The following is a 16,968-nucleotide window of genomic DNA, read 5'->3' as shown; positions in this document are numbered from 1 at the left end:
AGTGCTGCTCATGGTTCCATGGGAGGCTGTTCTGGTTAGACTATCTCTGAGCAACTGTACTGTCAGGCAGAGCCGTCTGTCTCCTTTGAGCAGTTAGGTATCACTGGGCAGTGTTTCCATTTTATAGACGAGGGGAGGAGAGCAAGAGAAGTTAATCAAGCTCATCTAAAAGGCACTGGTCTGGTTGGATAGAGCTTCCATCTAACCCGAGCTGCCACTCCAGGGCCTTTCTTAGTGGAACCCGAGTCTCCATGTAGTAGAGCCTCAGTTTCCTCATGAAGAAGATTCTTAGTGTGACACCAAGAAAAAAACCTCATTTTTGTTTTGAAATACAATTTATACAAAAACCCTAAGGAAAATTGTCTTAAGATGTTGAGATCTCAGTTGAACAGAAATACCCTGACACTAGAAGCAGACCCACATATCTTTTGGATGTCTCAGGACAGGTATGTTAAAACAGTTTAGGAAATAAGACCAAGTATACAGTAAATGCTGTCAGAGTCATTGGCTTCTTTTTTGTAGGGGAAAAAAAAATAGAATTTGTTATATTCTTTTTTTTAAATAGAGCACAGACTTCAAACAAACAAATAGAATTATATGTGTTTAAGACCAAATATTAGGTAGCTTCTTCCCAGAAACCTTAAAGTAGAAAAAAAGATTTGATATCAAATTACAACAGAAGGTATGTCTGTCTTCATAATAATTCAGCAGTCCTAACCAATCCGAACATTAATAGGCCCAAAAATACCTACCATGGGGCTGTGACCGTAGCTCGTTTGGCAGAGTGCTGGCTTGGCGTGCTCGAGGCCTTTAGCTCTGTCTCCAGCTCATAAACCAGGCCTAGTGGCACATGCTTGTCACCCCAGCACTCAGGAGATATCAAGAATCCAGGCTATCCCTTGTTACATAGCGAGGCTGAAGAGAGGTGCAGTGGGAGGGGTGGATGGAGAGAGGCCCTCGTGGATGCTTGTCCTCAAGGCCTGAAGCCTGGGTTCCTCTGGGTCTCTCCTGTAAGTGGCAAGAATGACTCCTGAAAGTTGTCTTTGGATTCCCACATGTTCACCCTGATGTTAATCTCCTCCTCCCCCATAGACAGTCAAACAAACAAATGTGAAGAATTTAAAAATAGGATGGCTAGTGACAAAAAATAATTCAGCAAATAAATTTAAAACTACTTTTACCTAATGACGATATTACATTTATTTATTTAGATTTATTTATTTATTATATATAAGTACACTGTGGTTATTTTCAGACACACCGGAAGAGGGTATCAGATCCCATTACAGGTAGTTGTGAACTACCATGTGGTTGCTGGGATTTGAACTCAGAACCTCTGGAAGAGCAGTCAGTGCTCTTAACCACTGAGCCATCTCTCCAGCTCCACATTTATTTTTAAGACACAGGGAAAAGCAATGGTAGCAGAAATCTAAATGGGACCTTGCTGGAAGATGTGCATATTCATTGACTTAGAATTCTTTGCTCAGGACTTTTCTAAAGAAATGAATGCCCCCCCCACACACATACACACACACACCCCCCACACACACAAACACACCCTGTATTCAAGGATTTAAGAAAATGTATTGTTATTTGTGTGTATGGGATATAGGTGTGTGGGTGTCTGCATAATGTGGGATGTGTGTGTTAGGTGTATTTGTATGAAGTATACACACATACACATAACATGCATGCATACATACATACATACATACATACATACATACATACATACATACATACATCCTAGTTGGTTTCAGTAGGGTTATTTATAGGAACACATGCACATTACCAGTGGCTGCACCACTGAAGAAAAGGTGTCTGCAGATGGGACCCATGACTTTCTCTCTGTGCCATGAGTCTTGTGGAGGTGGACTGGCCTCAAAGTTGAGATTCTTCCTCAGCTTCCTGACTGTGCTGTGACTGTAAGCTTGTCCCAGCAGGCCAGGTTTCATTTCTGTTCTTCTTTTGGAATGGGATGAGCCTTTGTAATCCAGGCTGCCTGTACTGAGAAGTTAGCTCAGACTAGAAACTTGTCCCACCTCCTCTTTCTGAGCGGTAGGATTTCAGGAATGAGCCACTGTGTCCAGCTATTCCCTGTTATTAAGAGAGTAGAAAATTAGTGTGAATAATTTCTGTGATTATAGGTGATTGAGAAGGCTCAGAATAAACATTCAAGATTAAACTTACATGCCATGTTTGCTCCCCTGTTGTTGCTGATAGGTTTACTCATGGGGCAGTAATACCTTCGGTCAGCTGGGGCATTCGGAGTTCCCAACAACGGTTCCTCGACTCTCAAAGGTACTTTTATAAACCTAATAGCAATATATTCTGTGATTCTGTGCTGTAGCACTTTATATGTTTAGGGAAATTGTTTTGTAGTCAAATTTAGTTTATAAATATAATTTTCCTAAAATTTTATTTTTTAAGAAAGGCTTTATGACACAAGGCCATTCCTTTTTTACTTAATGTAATTCTTAAAAATGTTTTTACTCCATAGCTTTAACTGTCCACTGAAGATTTAAATCTTTCTTTTCTTTTTTCTTTCCTTTTTTTTTTTTTTTTTTTTTTTTTTAGCAAATGCAAGTTGTTTTCTTTGGTATATTTTTTTTCTTTACTTCATCAAATAATGTCTTCTCTAGTTTCTCTCTAAACTTGAATTTGGCAAGCCATAATTTTTTGGTGTTGTATGTGTTTATTTTATAGCTTATACCAGAGTAAACCTATTGTTAACCCCCTTTCTGTAGCAAAGCTAAAGGCTTATACAACTCTGTGTTGTATGTAACACTGTTGAGAGGATAGTAGTTGCTAGTCCGTTCTATTTCATTCAGATCAGCATTTTCCAACCTTCCCCTGCTCTAACACCTTGAAGAAATGCCAGCATACAACCAGTAGTGCTGGTTCCTGCTATGGTGTTTAGAGGCAGGATATTGTGAGCCAGGAGCACATCATAATAGGCTGCCTTTCTCTGTCCCAGACAGACGCCCTGCTGAGAGTAAGAGTGTGAGGGGAGTGTGGTTCAAATAGCCAGCATGCATGTGTCTGCTGAAGGCCCACAGCAGTGGCTCACCCTTCAGTGATCTCAGTTCTACTCAAACGAAAAGACTGAAGAAAACATTGGGGAATGTTAAGTCACTGCTTCTAGTTTCAGTAGTGAATATTTTCCTTTTAAATTAGAAAGTTTTACTTGTGAGTATGTATGGGTAACTGTGAGCTCTGGTATGGGTTCTGTACACGCTCCACATTTCCTCTTAGCTACTGAGCCATCTCTCCAGTCCTGCATTTAGCAGCTAACATTTTCTCAGTATGCATCTCAGCTACTGTTACTTAAAAACAAAGATTCATTGCCCCGTCATTTTAAAAACAAAGCAGAAGTACCCCTACTCATGAGGTAAAGGTTTTGGGGTTAGACTTGGTGGCACAAGCCTATAGTCCTAGCTTCTGGGAAGGCTGAGGCAGAAGAATTGAAATTCAAGTTCTGTCTGAGCTACAGAGCCAAGTTCAAGGCCAACCTGGACAATTTAGAAAGGCCCTATTTCAGAAGTTCTCCAGAAAGGGTTGGGGGTCTAGCTCATTCTTGGAGTAGTCACCCAGCAATCATGAGTGTGCGAGCTCCATTCCCAGCAAAGTGACAAAGGGCAAACAAATGGAAATCTTCCCAAAGAAAATGCTGTAGTGTGGTGTCAGAGGAGCTGAAAGTCTGACTTGTGTTTAGCCTTAGCACCATGGAATTTGTTATAAGGTTAGTCTCAGAACTTTGTATACAAAGTACAGCATGAAGTTTGTTGTATTTGGAAATTGGGTGTGTATTTGTTTGTTTCTTGTGGTCTGTAGACGAGACCGAAGACCTTGCATGTGGTAGCAAGACCTCCAGCACTGAGCTACACCCACACACCACACCCACACACCACAGCCACAGATGGTTTGAAACCATCTTAATTAATCTATGAAAGCTAAAAGTCTAGTGAGATTTGAGTTAGAGCTTTTGTTTTGATTTGAATTTTTGAGACATAATCTCATAAAGCCTAGGCCGGTCCTAAATTCTTGATTCTCCTATTCAGCCTCTAGACTCCTGTGATTCCTACTGGCTGTGTGCCACCATTCCCAGTTCTGAAATTGGGTTGTGTGTGTGTGTGTGTGTGTGTGTGTTTTGGTTTTTATTTGGTTGTCTAGCATTGAATTCGGGTCACCAGGCTCTAGAGGCAAGCATCTTTGTCCTTTGAGCCATTGCACAGGACTTCTTATGTAAGTCTCTTTAAGAATTATTTTATGTGTACGAATGCTTTGCTGACATGCATGTAAGTGCATTGCATGCATGTCTCAGATCCTCTGGACCTGGAGTTGCAGATGCTTGTCAGCCATCATTCCGGTTCTGGATCTTCTGCAAGGGCACTCAACAGCTGAGCCATCTCTCCATCCTCCTGAATTTGTTTTGACTGGAGATTATGCAGTCAACATTTTCTGGCATGTTGTACTTGGTTGGAGTTGGTAGTATACCCCTGAAATCCTGGTACTCAGGTAGTGGGGGCATTCAAAGCTAGCCTAGGCTACACAGCAGAGACCGTATCTCAGACACATACATAGACTGGGTGTTTCTTCCTGTAAATGTTTTAATTCATTCTTCTCACAATGAGCTGGAAGTCCATCGTTTGGATGGCTTGATTTTGAGAAGAGATTGCCATGTTCAGAGAAGGCAGCTGAGACACAAGCAGTGGCAGTGCATGCACACTCACGCACACTCATGCACACTCGGTCATCTGATGTGCAGAGCCTGGGTAGGTGCACAGGGTCTACCTGTGTAGAGGTGGAAGGAAGCCGGGGCCGTATTTTGCTGCAGCGCACTTTAAGGAAGTCTTATGAGGAAGGCCGTGCATCAGACAGGACAGTGGTGGATGATAATAAGTGGTAGATTTCAGGGTACCTAGAGCCTTGGCTACTGCCTTTTGATGGAAGCTCCTGGATTACTGTGTGGAGTCCCAGTGCTTGCAAACCAGCAGTTTAAAGCTTGTTTGCATCTGTCAGTCACCTGAAAGCCGGATCCCTCCTGGGTAATCTGTGGCTGAGAGTTTGCGTTTCTAACATGTTTCCAGGTGATGCTCCTGCTGCTGCTGCAAAGACCACTCTTTGAGAGCCACTGGTCTAGGTCCACGTAGATGGCTTCTCAGGGGTCCTGCCGGTTTCAGCATCCTGGGAGTTGGCACAGTGAACTGGCATCAGAGAGATAGTGAGTTACAAGTGGGAAACTGAATCTTAGCATCCAAGGGTGTAGTTGGCAATAATGACATCCAGCCTTTTCATTGTCGAGATTTCTTTTCTTTCTTTTTTTCCCCCCGGCCGGTAGATTTTGGATCGTGGATGGGCAAAGGTCTTTCTAGGTGTTACTATTAGAGCAGGGCTCTAGAGTCTCCTCACTGTAAAATAGGCTGTTTATAAACACCTACAAAAAATAACATTAGAACTAGGAGCTATGCCTTTTCCTTTCCATATTCTACATTTTCAGATTTTTATGAATCTAATTCAAATTTAAAAGCTGAGCAGTGTCTTTCTTTTGCTCTGCTCTGCGGTAGGTGGGTACGTTGCTGAAGAGGTCCACTCTCACAGGCCTGGCTAACTACCTCATGCCGGCCTAAGTAATCTGTTCTGTTCCATGCAACTTGAGTTCTCCTTAGTTGCCTTCGACAGACAGCATCTTTCTGTCGTTTCAGGTTAGCAATGAAAATGGAGTCTGGAGTGTAGCTGCGGGCCAGGATTATTCCTTGTTTTTAGTGGACACGGAAGACTTCCAGCCTGGGCTGTATTACAGTGGCCGACAGGACCGTGCAGAAGGTGACACCCTGCCAGAGAATCCCCGTGGTACAAAGATGCCAGTGCTTCTCTCCTGTAGTAAGGTGAACTCCAGTAGGAATTGGATCCTAAGGCCCATGTTCTGTAGCGTGAGGAATACTGCTGTGACTGCGGTGTCCCTGACCTTGATGTAAAAAGCACAGCCCTTCTCAGTCTTCCTTCCTCACCTCCCTTTCCTGCTGTCCTCTCCCCACAGCACCGTCACTGTGTAAACTGCTGTGTGATGTTCTTGTCTGCTGTCTGCCCCACTGTAACGTGAGGGCCATGGGGTAGGGCTTTGTGGCTCCCCGCTTCACCTCTGTGTCTGCGTATGCTGTTTTGTTATCTTTCTGAGGCAAGGCCTTGATAAGCATGCAGCCCAGCCTGGCCTGGAACTTGCTGTGCAGACCTCTGCCCCCTTCTCCTGAGGAACTGGGATCCCTGTTGTGTGTCATCAGGTTCCAGCACGGCCCATACCTTATCTGAGGTTGTTGAGGCAGTATTTTTGGGGAGCAATACTGTGGCTGTGCTTTCTGTTTGCTTGCTTTTGGATGTGATGCTGGGGTTGGAACTCAGGGCTTTGTGTGCATTGACAAGAACTCACCTCCTGAACTAACCCCTGGTTCCTCCACCCCACCCTCTGAGCTGTTCTTCTTCATTTCTCTTTTGCTGTGCTAGTACTGGAACCTAGTCGTGCAGCGAAGTCTGCCAGAGCCCTCAGGTGAATGATACCATAAGTTCTTTCTGTTGCTGGACAGTGCTAACTTGAGGCTTCTGAGCTAAGCTCACAGAGACAGATGGTCCCAAAAAGTCACTGATGGGACTTATCTTGGGCCCTTGTTTCCTTGGCTTTCATTTCTGCTAGCTTAGCTGCTTCTTTCTCTTTTGAAGATCCATATTAATGTCTGCTTTTCTAATTCCTGCCTCGCTTATTTATATATTTAGACTATTAGCTTGTTTCTGCTTCCCTCACATCCTCACAGAGACATATCAAAAGGAAGTGTAGCCCTCAGTGCTGGTACGTTCTGGATTATCTATTCTCATCGAAAATGTTTTATGGACTGTGGTTACTCTGGCTTTCTTGTTAGTAAGCTCTGAATGTATTGAGACAAGACCTTAATTGCCAAAGGCAGCATTGGTCAAGGTTTGGCCTTTGACCTACATGTAGTCTGTTTGTGCATGCTGATTGGCCCTGAGCAGTAGCTGGCCTGTCATCACATGGCCTCTGGAAGACTTGAGTCTAGACAAAGGATGAAAGGGATGAGGCTCTGGTGTATGTCAGCAATTTCCTTGGAAGGTTATTATCCACAGTGTACAGCCTGCCTGCCTGGTTTAGCAAGGAAATGTGAATAAAGACATTGATTAATGTTGTTCCTACTAGGAAGGGCAAATGTAAAAGAAAAAGTTTTCAGAGAAGAACCTTAGCACATGCTAACTGTAGACAGTTGTGGGTTCCACGTGGCACTCATCATATATGTACAGTGGTTAACGACCACATCAGTGTAAGTGGCATCTCCATCAACTTAGACATTCTTTTTCTGATAGGAACATTCAGAATCCCTTTCTACTGGCTATTTTGAGACACTCAGTTAATTCTTTTTTATTTGTTTGTTTTATGAGACAGGGTTTCTCTACATAGCCCTGGCTGTCTCAGAACTCACTATGTAGATCCTCCTGTCTCTGTTTCTCAAGTGCTAAGATTAAAGGCATGTGCCACCATGCTTGGCTTTTTATCTGATTATTGTCACCATCTTCTTAATGCGTATCCTACCGTATGCAAGGTCAAACATTGTCCTCCTCCTCGCTGATCCCTTGTGCTCCCTGACTCCGTCCTCACTCCCTTTGGTAACCACTGCTTTCTAGTCACTTGCTGAGCCTGTGCTTTGTCTTTGTGCCTGACCGCTCACTCTCTGCCCTTTAGTCCTGCCCGTTACCACAAATAGCAAATGTTCACTGTGGGGGCTGAGTGGTGTTCCATCACATACACATTCCTTTCTTCATGTGTGTTCTGCCAAGGGATGCCTATGTGATTCTGCATCTTGGCCACTGTGAGAGCATGTGACTGCAGGTGTCATCCTGACATACTGGTCTCAACTCTGTTGGAAATGCTGAGTAGTGGGGTTGCTGGATCGAGCCGTAGTTCTTTTTACAGGTTTCTTTGTTTGTTTAAGGGACCACCATCCTGTTTTCGTTGCTGGCCATACTAATTTAAGTTTCTATCAATGAGGCGTATAAGTCCCTCTTTTTTCCTTGTAAGTACTTTATTGTTTTATTTTTAGTAATGGACATCCTAAGTGTTTTTGCTGGCTCTTTGAATACCCTCTGGGAAATTCTTAGGTTAGTTTCCCACTTTTCAATTGGATTATTTGGGAATTTTTGCTACTGAGATTATTCAGTTCTTTTATACTCTGGATATTACCTCTTCGTTGGAGGAATACTCCAAAGGCATTTTCTCCCATTCTGTAGATTGTCTCTTCACTTTATTGCCCCTACCCAAAGCTTTCAGTATAATAGTCTAATCTGTCAGCTTTTCTTTGGCTGCTTGTGTTTTAGGGTCATATCCAGAAAAGTCTTTGTCCAGGCCAATATCCCAAAGCACTTCTGTGTTTTCCTTATTTTGTTTTTGATTTTGATTTGTGAAGTAGAGTCTCATACTTGAGGCTGGCTTTAAATTGATCCTCTGTTTGCACACACCGGCTCTTTCTCTTTTCTTTTTCTTGCTGCATGGTCTCCCACTATAGGCCAGGCTAAGTAGGACTCGGTATGTAGGCAGGATGCATGTGAACTGCCATCATTCCTCCCACTGCACCTCTGAGTACTGGGATTACAGGCCTGAGCTATCACAGCTGGCTGTATGCTGGCACGTGTGTTGTGAGAGACGAGATCGTGCAGAGGCCCTGCTATGGCGCAGGCTCCTGTTCTCACTGATCTTGTTTTCTGTAAGCGAGTCTTGAGATGTGGAACTCTTTTCTTTTTTCTTTAAGTTTTTTGGTTGTTTTGTTTTGTTTTTGCTTTTTTGAGACAGGGCTTTCTCTGTGTAATTCTGGCCTACCCCCCCCCCCCCAACTTGCCCTGTAGACCAGCCTGGCCTCAAACTCACAGAGATCTGTCTGCCTCGGCCTCCAGAGTCCTGAGATTAAAGGGCACTGAGATGTGTAACTCTTATCATTTGCGTCTTTGTATGTCTGAGATTCTTGGCGATGAATAGAAGTAGGTTATTCACCTTGACAGTGGTGTGTGAATACACCATCTCCAAAGCAGATGAAGAGAGCTGTGGTGTGCACTGCTGTTAATCTTCACTTGTAAGCCCTGTCTGCCACTGTGAGCACATACAACAGGCCAGCTTGCTGTTTGTAAATATTTCATCTTTACTCTTTTACTTTTCACCTGTTTTAGCTTGGATATATAAGCAGAGTAACAGCAGGAAAAGACAGCTATCTCGCCTTGGTGGATAAGAACATCATGGGATACATTGCCAGTCTCCATGAGTTGGCTACTACGGAAAGACGGTTTTACTCAAAACTAAGTGAAATCAAATCACAGATACTTAGGCCTCTTCTCAGTTTAGGTAAGTTCCACCTCCCACTGTACCCCCAGATCATCAGGGCTCTCATTTTAGCTGTTCTTTCTGTATTGACAGAGGCATATTTATTTATTTGCTCATTTGCTTTTTAGACGGGGCGTCCTATAGCCCAGGTTGGGCCCAGCTCACCATGTAGCTGAGGAAGATCTTGAACTCTTGATCCCTTTGTCTCTGCCATCCAATTTCTGAGATTGCAGGTGTAAATTACCACGCCTGCTTTTTTGTGGTTTGTTTGCTTGTTTAAGGCCCAGGCTGACCTCAGATAACCTGTGTCACCATTACTTGGTACCTAAGCATGTGCCCCTGTCCCTTGCTTAGCTGTTTGCATTAATGGTTTGTCCCCCATGTCCTGCCCCAGAGCCCAAGCAATTCCCCAAGTCTTGTTTTAACAGTCTCCTGAGCTCCTCCTTCCTATACTGTAGAGACTGGGGCTTTAGGAAGATGTGGCCAAAGAAAGAAGTATATTCTTTGGGAAAGTTGTCTCTAGAAACTAGGCTTGAGCAATACTTGTGCATCCTGGTCCTTACACACTGCATAACTTCCATGGATTGCTTTCCCTAATTATTTTTTACAGTTGATAGAATTATATGGTTCAGATATGTGAGTCAATTAATGAGATGATTATTCGGTCACACAGCGGAGGTGGAAGTGATGCAGTGAGGCAGAGGAAGTAGTTCCCATGGTCCCTGGGCTGCCTCATCCTTGTGTCCAGGGTATTTGTGGTCTCTTGGACATTAGCAAGGCATAGAAAGTGAGTGTTCGGAGCTGCGGTATATGATAAGTCCCTGTCTCAAAAACAGCCTTCTCAGCAACCAAACAACCTTTCCCCGTCCTTTAGTTTTTCTAGGTTTGGCCTAGAAACAGAAAGCAGAGATGGGATTTTCTCTTTTTCTCTCACTCTGTAGCCACTGTTGGGGCTCAGGATTTAGGCTAATGGTGCAACACATCAGTTTTACCTCGGTAAGGAAATGTGGGCTTGTATGCTGAGCTCACTGTTTCTAATGGAAAATACCTGCTGCAACAGCTAACTTAGCAATTTGCTTTTGTTGGCTTGGGTTTTGTTTTCTAGTTTTGCATTAGGGTCTTATGTGTCCTTCAAGTCTGTAAAGATGACTGAGCTCCTATTCCTCATGCCTCGCCCGAGCACTGCAGCTTGGACCACCACTCCTGAATAATGAAACCAGATTTGGGAATACAGTCCCCATGTACCTTGAGGATTTGCATTTTTTTTTTGTTTGCGATTTGTTTTGCTTTGTAAGAGTTGTAGAGCCCCTGTTGTGTAAAATCTCCCTAGGATGGGCTCAGGAATTATAGGATTTAGGCAAGAGAAAGATGCAACAGGGACTTCCTGGGTTGTTCTGAAGAAAGGGGAGTCTACTGTCTGCCCAGGTCAGATTTCTCTGTTGGTCTTGGTTATTCTCTTCAGCCTCATTGCTAGAAATGAGGAACTGTAGCCTGGGAAAGTCAGATAATCCACTGATGCCCTCTACAACTGAGAGTGACCTAAGCTACCCTAAGTGTAGGTTACTCTTGTGCTGAAGAGTTGGGTTCCTCCCTGGGTCAAGTGGACTAGCAGCCAGTACAAAGAGTTTAAGATTCTAAATAAGAGCTAAGTCCAAACGGGGATGGAGCTCAGTTGCTAGAGTGCTTACCTGGCGTGTTCGAGGTCCTGAGTCAGTTGCCAGCACTGCATAAGACAGGGCATGGTAGCATGTGCCTGTAACTTAGCTCATGGGAGAGAGAACCAGAGGATATGAAAGTCCAGAGTCATCTCAAAAAAGAAAAATGTCTATTTGTAGAAGTGAGTTTAATTCTTGGCTGCTACCTTGTTACCATTGTGTGAAATTAAATAATTCATTTCTCTTTGTTTTCTATTACCTATTTTTAAAATTTAACAGGTATTAGTTTCATTCAGTCTCCAGTTTGGCTGATATTTAAAAAAAAAAAGAGAGTCATCTGGGATACTTTTAAAAGAAGCATTCGTCCTGAGATGCTAATACCAAATCTACTGAATCAGAGACCTGACAGTTCCTATGGAAAGGTCGTGGGTGTGGCTTATGTGCACATGTGTTGCAGAGGTGTGCACGGCCTATGTATGATTGTACTGAGCTCGGAGAACACTGGGTTCTTCTCTGTCACTATCTAGCTTACTCATACTGAACCTGGAGCTCGTCAATTTTAGGCTAGACTGGTGGCAGCAAGCCCTGGGATCCTCCTGCCTCCCAACATCCATTTCCCATTTGATGTTGCAGGCCAGGTCTTCCTGCTCGCATAGCTTGGACTTTTACCTATTGAGCCATCTCAGGGATTACTGAAGTTGATTTTTGTAACATTTTTGGAAGTGGTTTGGGTTCCATAGATTAGAATTTATTTCAACAAAGTAAGTACTCTCAGAAAGGGCAAATTTGTAAGAAAGCATTTAGTTGTTATGTTGTTATTTTGTTGCAGAAAATTTGGGCACTGTGACCACTGTCCAGCTGTTGCAGGAAGTTGCCAGTCGGTTCAGCAAATTGTGTTACCTCATTGGGCAGCATGGAGCCTCTCTGAGCAGCTACCTGCAGGGCATGAAGGAAGCCCAGAGCCTGGTCATCATGAAGCACTCGAGTCTTTTCTTGGACAGTTACACAGAGCAAGTATCAGTCCCATCTTCCGTCTCGGCAAGGGGAATCTGAGCCACTCCCCAGTCAGGACAGTGGACAGGGACAGTTGAACTAGGAAGCTGAACCAAAGAGCTCTGTTTGACCTCAGCCAGCGATAGTGCCCGAGATCAGTCCTCTTCCTTAAGGGGGGAAAGGTTAACAACAGTATTCTGTCATAAGTCTGCTTATTTTGTTTACTTACATAAAGTATACCAAAATATGAGGAAATACAGAACAAACTCAGGGAGCAGCTGTGTGAAGCTGTTCTGAGCCTGCTTCTGACTGCCGTGTGGTGGGGACACACAGCTATATTCAGCATTAACAGTGCTTTCTGAGTAACAAGGATGTCTACTCAAGGCTCTTTCATGTTTGTAAGAAAAATATACCAAGTATATTTGTAAACTTAAACTACTTCTCGGTTTTTCTTTTTGTATTTTGTTATCATAATAAAGGCATTAATTTAAGTGTTATTTTAATGTAGACCAGGTGACAGTGTTGGTCTGAAATATGTGTTGTTTTTATATGTAGCGTATTTATTTTCCATCCATCTGACAGAAACCGACTCCGTGTCAGCGAGTGCCAGGCACTGCATGGAGTTACAGTATGAGGTCAGTGAGAAACACCTGTTGCCAGGGAGTTCCTGTCATGCCTGTTTTCCTTGGGTTATAAATATCCCAAGGACTAATGAACGTGTGTTTATTATAGAGAGCTGCAGGCCATGCTAATCAAAAGGATATTTCAAGTTGCCCCCTCCCCCCAACACCAGTTGAAATAACCTGCAGTTACCTTAGTATTTTTCTTTCAGATTTAGTCTGACTTCAGCCCCAGGCAAGGTAAATTTATTGGAAGCTGTTGTCTAGAAAGAAATATCTTTGCTTTATTCTTCTTACTCATCAAACATAAAAAGATGATAGAATTTGACACTAATTTATTTTTACAATTAGACTTTGTTCTTTGTGTGAAGATTTCATCATTATTAATGCAGTTTTCTGTCTTTGTCTTGTGTTTACCACCATACCTTCATTTTTTTGTTTGTTTGTTTTTTTTTTTTTTTTTTTTGTTTTCTATTGCTTTTGTCCTTTTGCCTTAAAAAACAGTTCTTTTTTTATTTAATTTTTTTGTTTTTGTTTTTGTTTTGTTTTTTTTAATTGAACAGCTTTATTTTCGTGCCTTCTTAGCCCAGTAGGCAGCGAGTTAGTCTCATAAAAAAACAGTTCTTGATGCCTGGGGCTGCTGTTCAAAATAGAGTAGTTATTCCTATAGGGAGGCAAATAAAACTAATCTACATCTTAAAGGACTCTACCACAGTGGCTTCTTTTTGGAAGACTCCTGGACTGTTAGTATCTGTTGCATAAATGAGTATCCAGAGCTCGGGTTTGATCTATGCACGTTCTAATCTCCCGCCTCCCTCACTCCCTCAGTGTTTCTTAGCCTTCGCCATTCCTTTTCTGAAGACTTACTTGGAGAACTTGAACTGAAGATTGAGTTTTCATTGAAAACCCTACAGTTTCAACCATGTTTTCTCCAGCTTGTTGGGTTAGTGGCACCTGCCAGGCATCGGATGGCGGTGCTTTTGAAATCGCTTTATATTCCTATTGACTTGCATTGATCACGTTCCTGCTGCTGTCCATCTGCCCTTTGTCCCCTCCAGTGACAGGACTTCATCAACACTGAGGTCACAACGTTCTCAAAAGTGTCTAGATACTCATCTGAAACCCCATCACTAATGCCCGTGTATCTGTTTTTTCCACCCAAAGGTATTGCACATCAGTTTCAAATTTCCTGGTTATGGGAGGATTCCAGCTCCTTGCTAAGCCTGCCATGTAAGTCACCTGCACCTTCCCGCCGTCCTTCTCACAGCCATACAGTACAGGCTTCCAGTTCTTGTTTTCATTCTCTGATTTTAAGTTTTTACAGTTTCAGACAAAATATTTTTATCATATTCTTTGCCCCTCCCAAGCTTCTCCCTGATTGTTGTGTTGCGTATTGTCTGTGAGTCCCTGTGCTTATCAGCCCTGTTGCGTCTGGAAGATGGAGTTCCCTTGAAGTCACCGCCTTGGGCTTAAAATCTTCCTCTGCATAGATCCCTGAGCCTTGGAGGGAAGGTGTGATAAAGGCTTGAGTGCTCCAAAGTCTCTCACTGCCTGCGTTGTCCACCTGTGGGTCTCTCTGTTAATTAGTCACCCTCTACTGCAAGGAGAAGCTTCTCCAAAGAGGGCTGAGCAGCTCATCAGTGGGTACAGCTGTGTGTCACTAGGAGCTTTTATATTGCTACAGTCATTTAGCAGGAAAGGAATGGTAGAATTTCCTGCTCTAGTCTCAGGTTCTCGACCTCATTAACAGTGGCATGCTATATGGGTTCCATCTTGGGCAGTAAGCCCTAAATGCAGTTAAAAAGAAATCTGGTTGGTTACCCCATCACATAGTGCCAGTTTTGCAGCAGTGGCCATGCCTTGTAGGCCATCACTGTTGTAGTGTGCAGACTTTATAACTGGGTGCGACTGGTTATTTTCCCCTCAGCACTGTGTGTTATGTATTCCAGCTCAGCGATAGCTAGTCAGTAGAGGTGAAGCTTCCAGTTAAACAATAGCTCAATTTCTCTATGTCTGATGATATAACTGTGCATTGCAATAGGGTCTTCCTGTCAGGATGTAGAAGGATAACCAACATGTTGAGGACGATCTATAGGACCTCTTATGTAACCAGTTCTTGGTACTGGGGGTTTTACTTGGTAGCATTTGATGTCTAGTTGGGGTATTGTCTCCCCACTCCTTTCACAGCAGGAAGCCTGCTTTATTTCCATGTGAAAAACAAGAATGTTTTCTCCACTGTTGGTAAAGAGCAGATAATGTCTGTGATGGTTCCAGAAAAGCCTATCTCACACAGAATATTTGCATTGTAGCTTTTATTTAGATGGGTAATGCAAAAGGTTCCGGTACAATTCACTGGTCTAATGTAATGCAAGCTGAAACATTCTATATTTTAGTAGAAAATATTTCAAATGTTCACTCACCACCCACACCAGTTCTGTCTGGCAGGGTCGTTGTTATTCTTCGATGCTGATGGAGTGCGAACATCCTTTTCTGAATTTTTTGCCACTTTTTAGCAAAGGATTGCACCAGACATTATAAAATGAGTTGAGGTGCTCTTTCTCCTCTTCTGCTTTCTGGAATAGTTTGTAGGAGTCAGGGATTGTCTATATTCTGAAGATTGGATAGAATGTTTCTGTAAGAAACTGTACCCTGCAATGGCAGGAAAGCTGCTGTTTCATCTGTTCAGCTCTGCTAACAGCTAGCATTGTCCCGAGTGCTGTCACCACATAGCTACAGTTCTCTCTTGTTCATTGCTGTCACTTATTTGGACCTTTTATCTTTTATTAGTTTATTTTTGTGAACCAATGACTTTTGTAGGGAATTACTTAATAGAAATATGGGTGAGGAGATACATACTGAAGCAGAAATGACTGAAAGACAGCTACACCACCAAAGCCCTTCTCAGCATGGGTGACAGTTCACAAAGCTGGAAACCTGGGGATCACTGCATAGCCTGCAGACAGCTCAGCAGGTTGGAGAGTGTCCCTTTCAAGTGACTCTGGTCTAAACCTCTTCCAGACAGCTGGTCTAGTCTCAAGAGTCTTCTTTGCAGCTAAGCTTTTTTAATCTTGGAAAAAAGGGGCTTGGAGAATCTGGTCAGTTTCAGGAACTTCCTGTAAGTTTTTGTACTTGTTTACCTTCCTGCTTTAGGATCTTTCCTGTGGAATGGAATGTTTCAGTCTCAGTGGAAACTGCTGCATGACACTTCACTCTTCTAATTTTTAGATTCCTGTCCTCTCTTCCTCAGTGATCCCTTAAAGGCCTTGAAGGGATGACTATAAATATTTGCCTACGGGTAAAAATTAGGCCATTGTGCCCCGGCAACAGTCACTTGTTCTCTGTGAGTGGAGGCTGACAACATGGTGATCTGCTTTCCCGGCTGGAGTCTAGTTTATTTATTTATAATTTTCAAATTATAGTCAGTCTTGCCAGAAGTTTGCTTGCTTTTAATATTTTCAAAGAGTGGTTGCTGTTTCTCATTTTGTAAAATGTTATATTAGCATATATTATACATAAGAAAGCTTAATTACAACATTTATATACACGTGTAGAATGTATTTTGATCACATTGTTTGCTCTCCCCACTCCTTCTATCCCTTCCTCTTTTCAATTACTGCCCTTCCTCTTTCTTGGCTTTTTTAAATGTTATTTTTAATGTTTTATGTCTTTCTTTTTGTCTTAGTGTTATTGTTAAGGTTGCTTTTACCAGGAGCATAGTTATTCCTGGTTATCACTAGTGACTCTACCACTGGAGAAAATGCCCCCCCCCCTTTATATTAACCAACTATTCAGAAGAGTCCTTAGGAAACCGTGGAGACTCCTGTTTTACATCTTATCAATTTCTGCTTTTTTATCTGTGTTCACCTTATATAGTCTTTCAGTTTTTTTTTATTATTTATTATTATTACTATTATTGAGACAGGGTGGCCCGGGCTTGGTTTCAGCTTGCTGTATAGCTGAAGTTCTCCTTAAACTCCTGACCCTGCTGCCTCTACCTCCTGAATTCTGGGATTCCAGGTGTGTCCCATCACACCTGGTTTGTCTCAGTCCTGAAATTATAATTCAGTGGTCACCTTGTGGTACAGTCGAAGGAAAGGAGGAACTTAGAAGAAGTTAGTAACGTGCTAATGCTTTGAGCAGGGAGTTTGCTTTTCCACTGGTGTTTCTGTTCAGCAGTGATCACACCTGCCAGACTCCTTTGACTTTGGGTTGTGAAAATAACAGAATAGAGTCATTTATCATTTATCCCCTTAATCTGTGAAATGCCCGGTTCATTTCCTAGAACGTGGGGAAAGATCTGTTACCAACCATTTCTTCTACGTTGCTACCA

General features: G+C 42.8%; 1 protein-coding gene across 3 annotated transcripts in view; it reads left to right on the top strand.

Moving 5' to 3' along the window:
- ALS2 (alsin Rho guanine nucleotide exchange factor ALS2) overlaps window positions 1-16,968 on the top strand; it is a 64,559-nt gene that overhangs the window by 23,700 nt on the left and 23,891 nt on the right. For all 3 annotated transcript variants that reach the window (XM_080932708.1, XM_080932709.1, XM_080932707.1), the window contains exons 8-12: window positions 2,224-2,301; window positions 5,706-5,888; window positions 9,220-9,391; window positions 11,855-12,035; window positions 13,803-13,868. In XM_080932708.1, coding sequence (XP_080788834.1) covers window positions 2,224-2,301; window positions 5,706-5,888; window positions 9,220-9,391; window positions 11,855-12,035; window positions 13,803-13,868 — 680 coding nt within the window. The remainder of the gene's footprint in view (window positions 1-2,223; window positions 2,302-5,705; window positions 5,889-9,219; window positions 9,392-11,854; window positions 12,036-13,802; window positions 13,869-16,968) is intronic.

The sequence above is a fragment of the Micromys minutus genome (genome assembly GCF_963924665.1).
Source record: "Micromys minutus genome assembly, chromosome: 19".
In the NCBI taxonomy this organism is placed as follows: domain Eukaryota; kingdom Metazoa; phylum Chordata; class Mammalia; order Rodentia; family Muridae; genus Micromys; species Micromys minutus.
The sequence above is the reverse complement of the archived record's forward strand: the minus strand, read 5'-3'. Positions and strand labels throughout refer to the sequence as shown.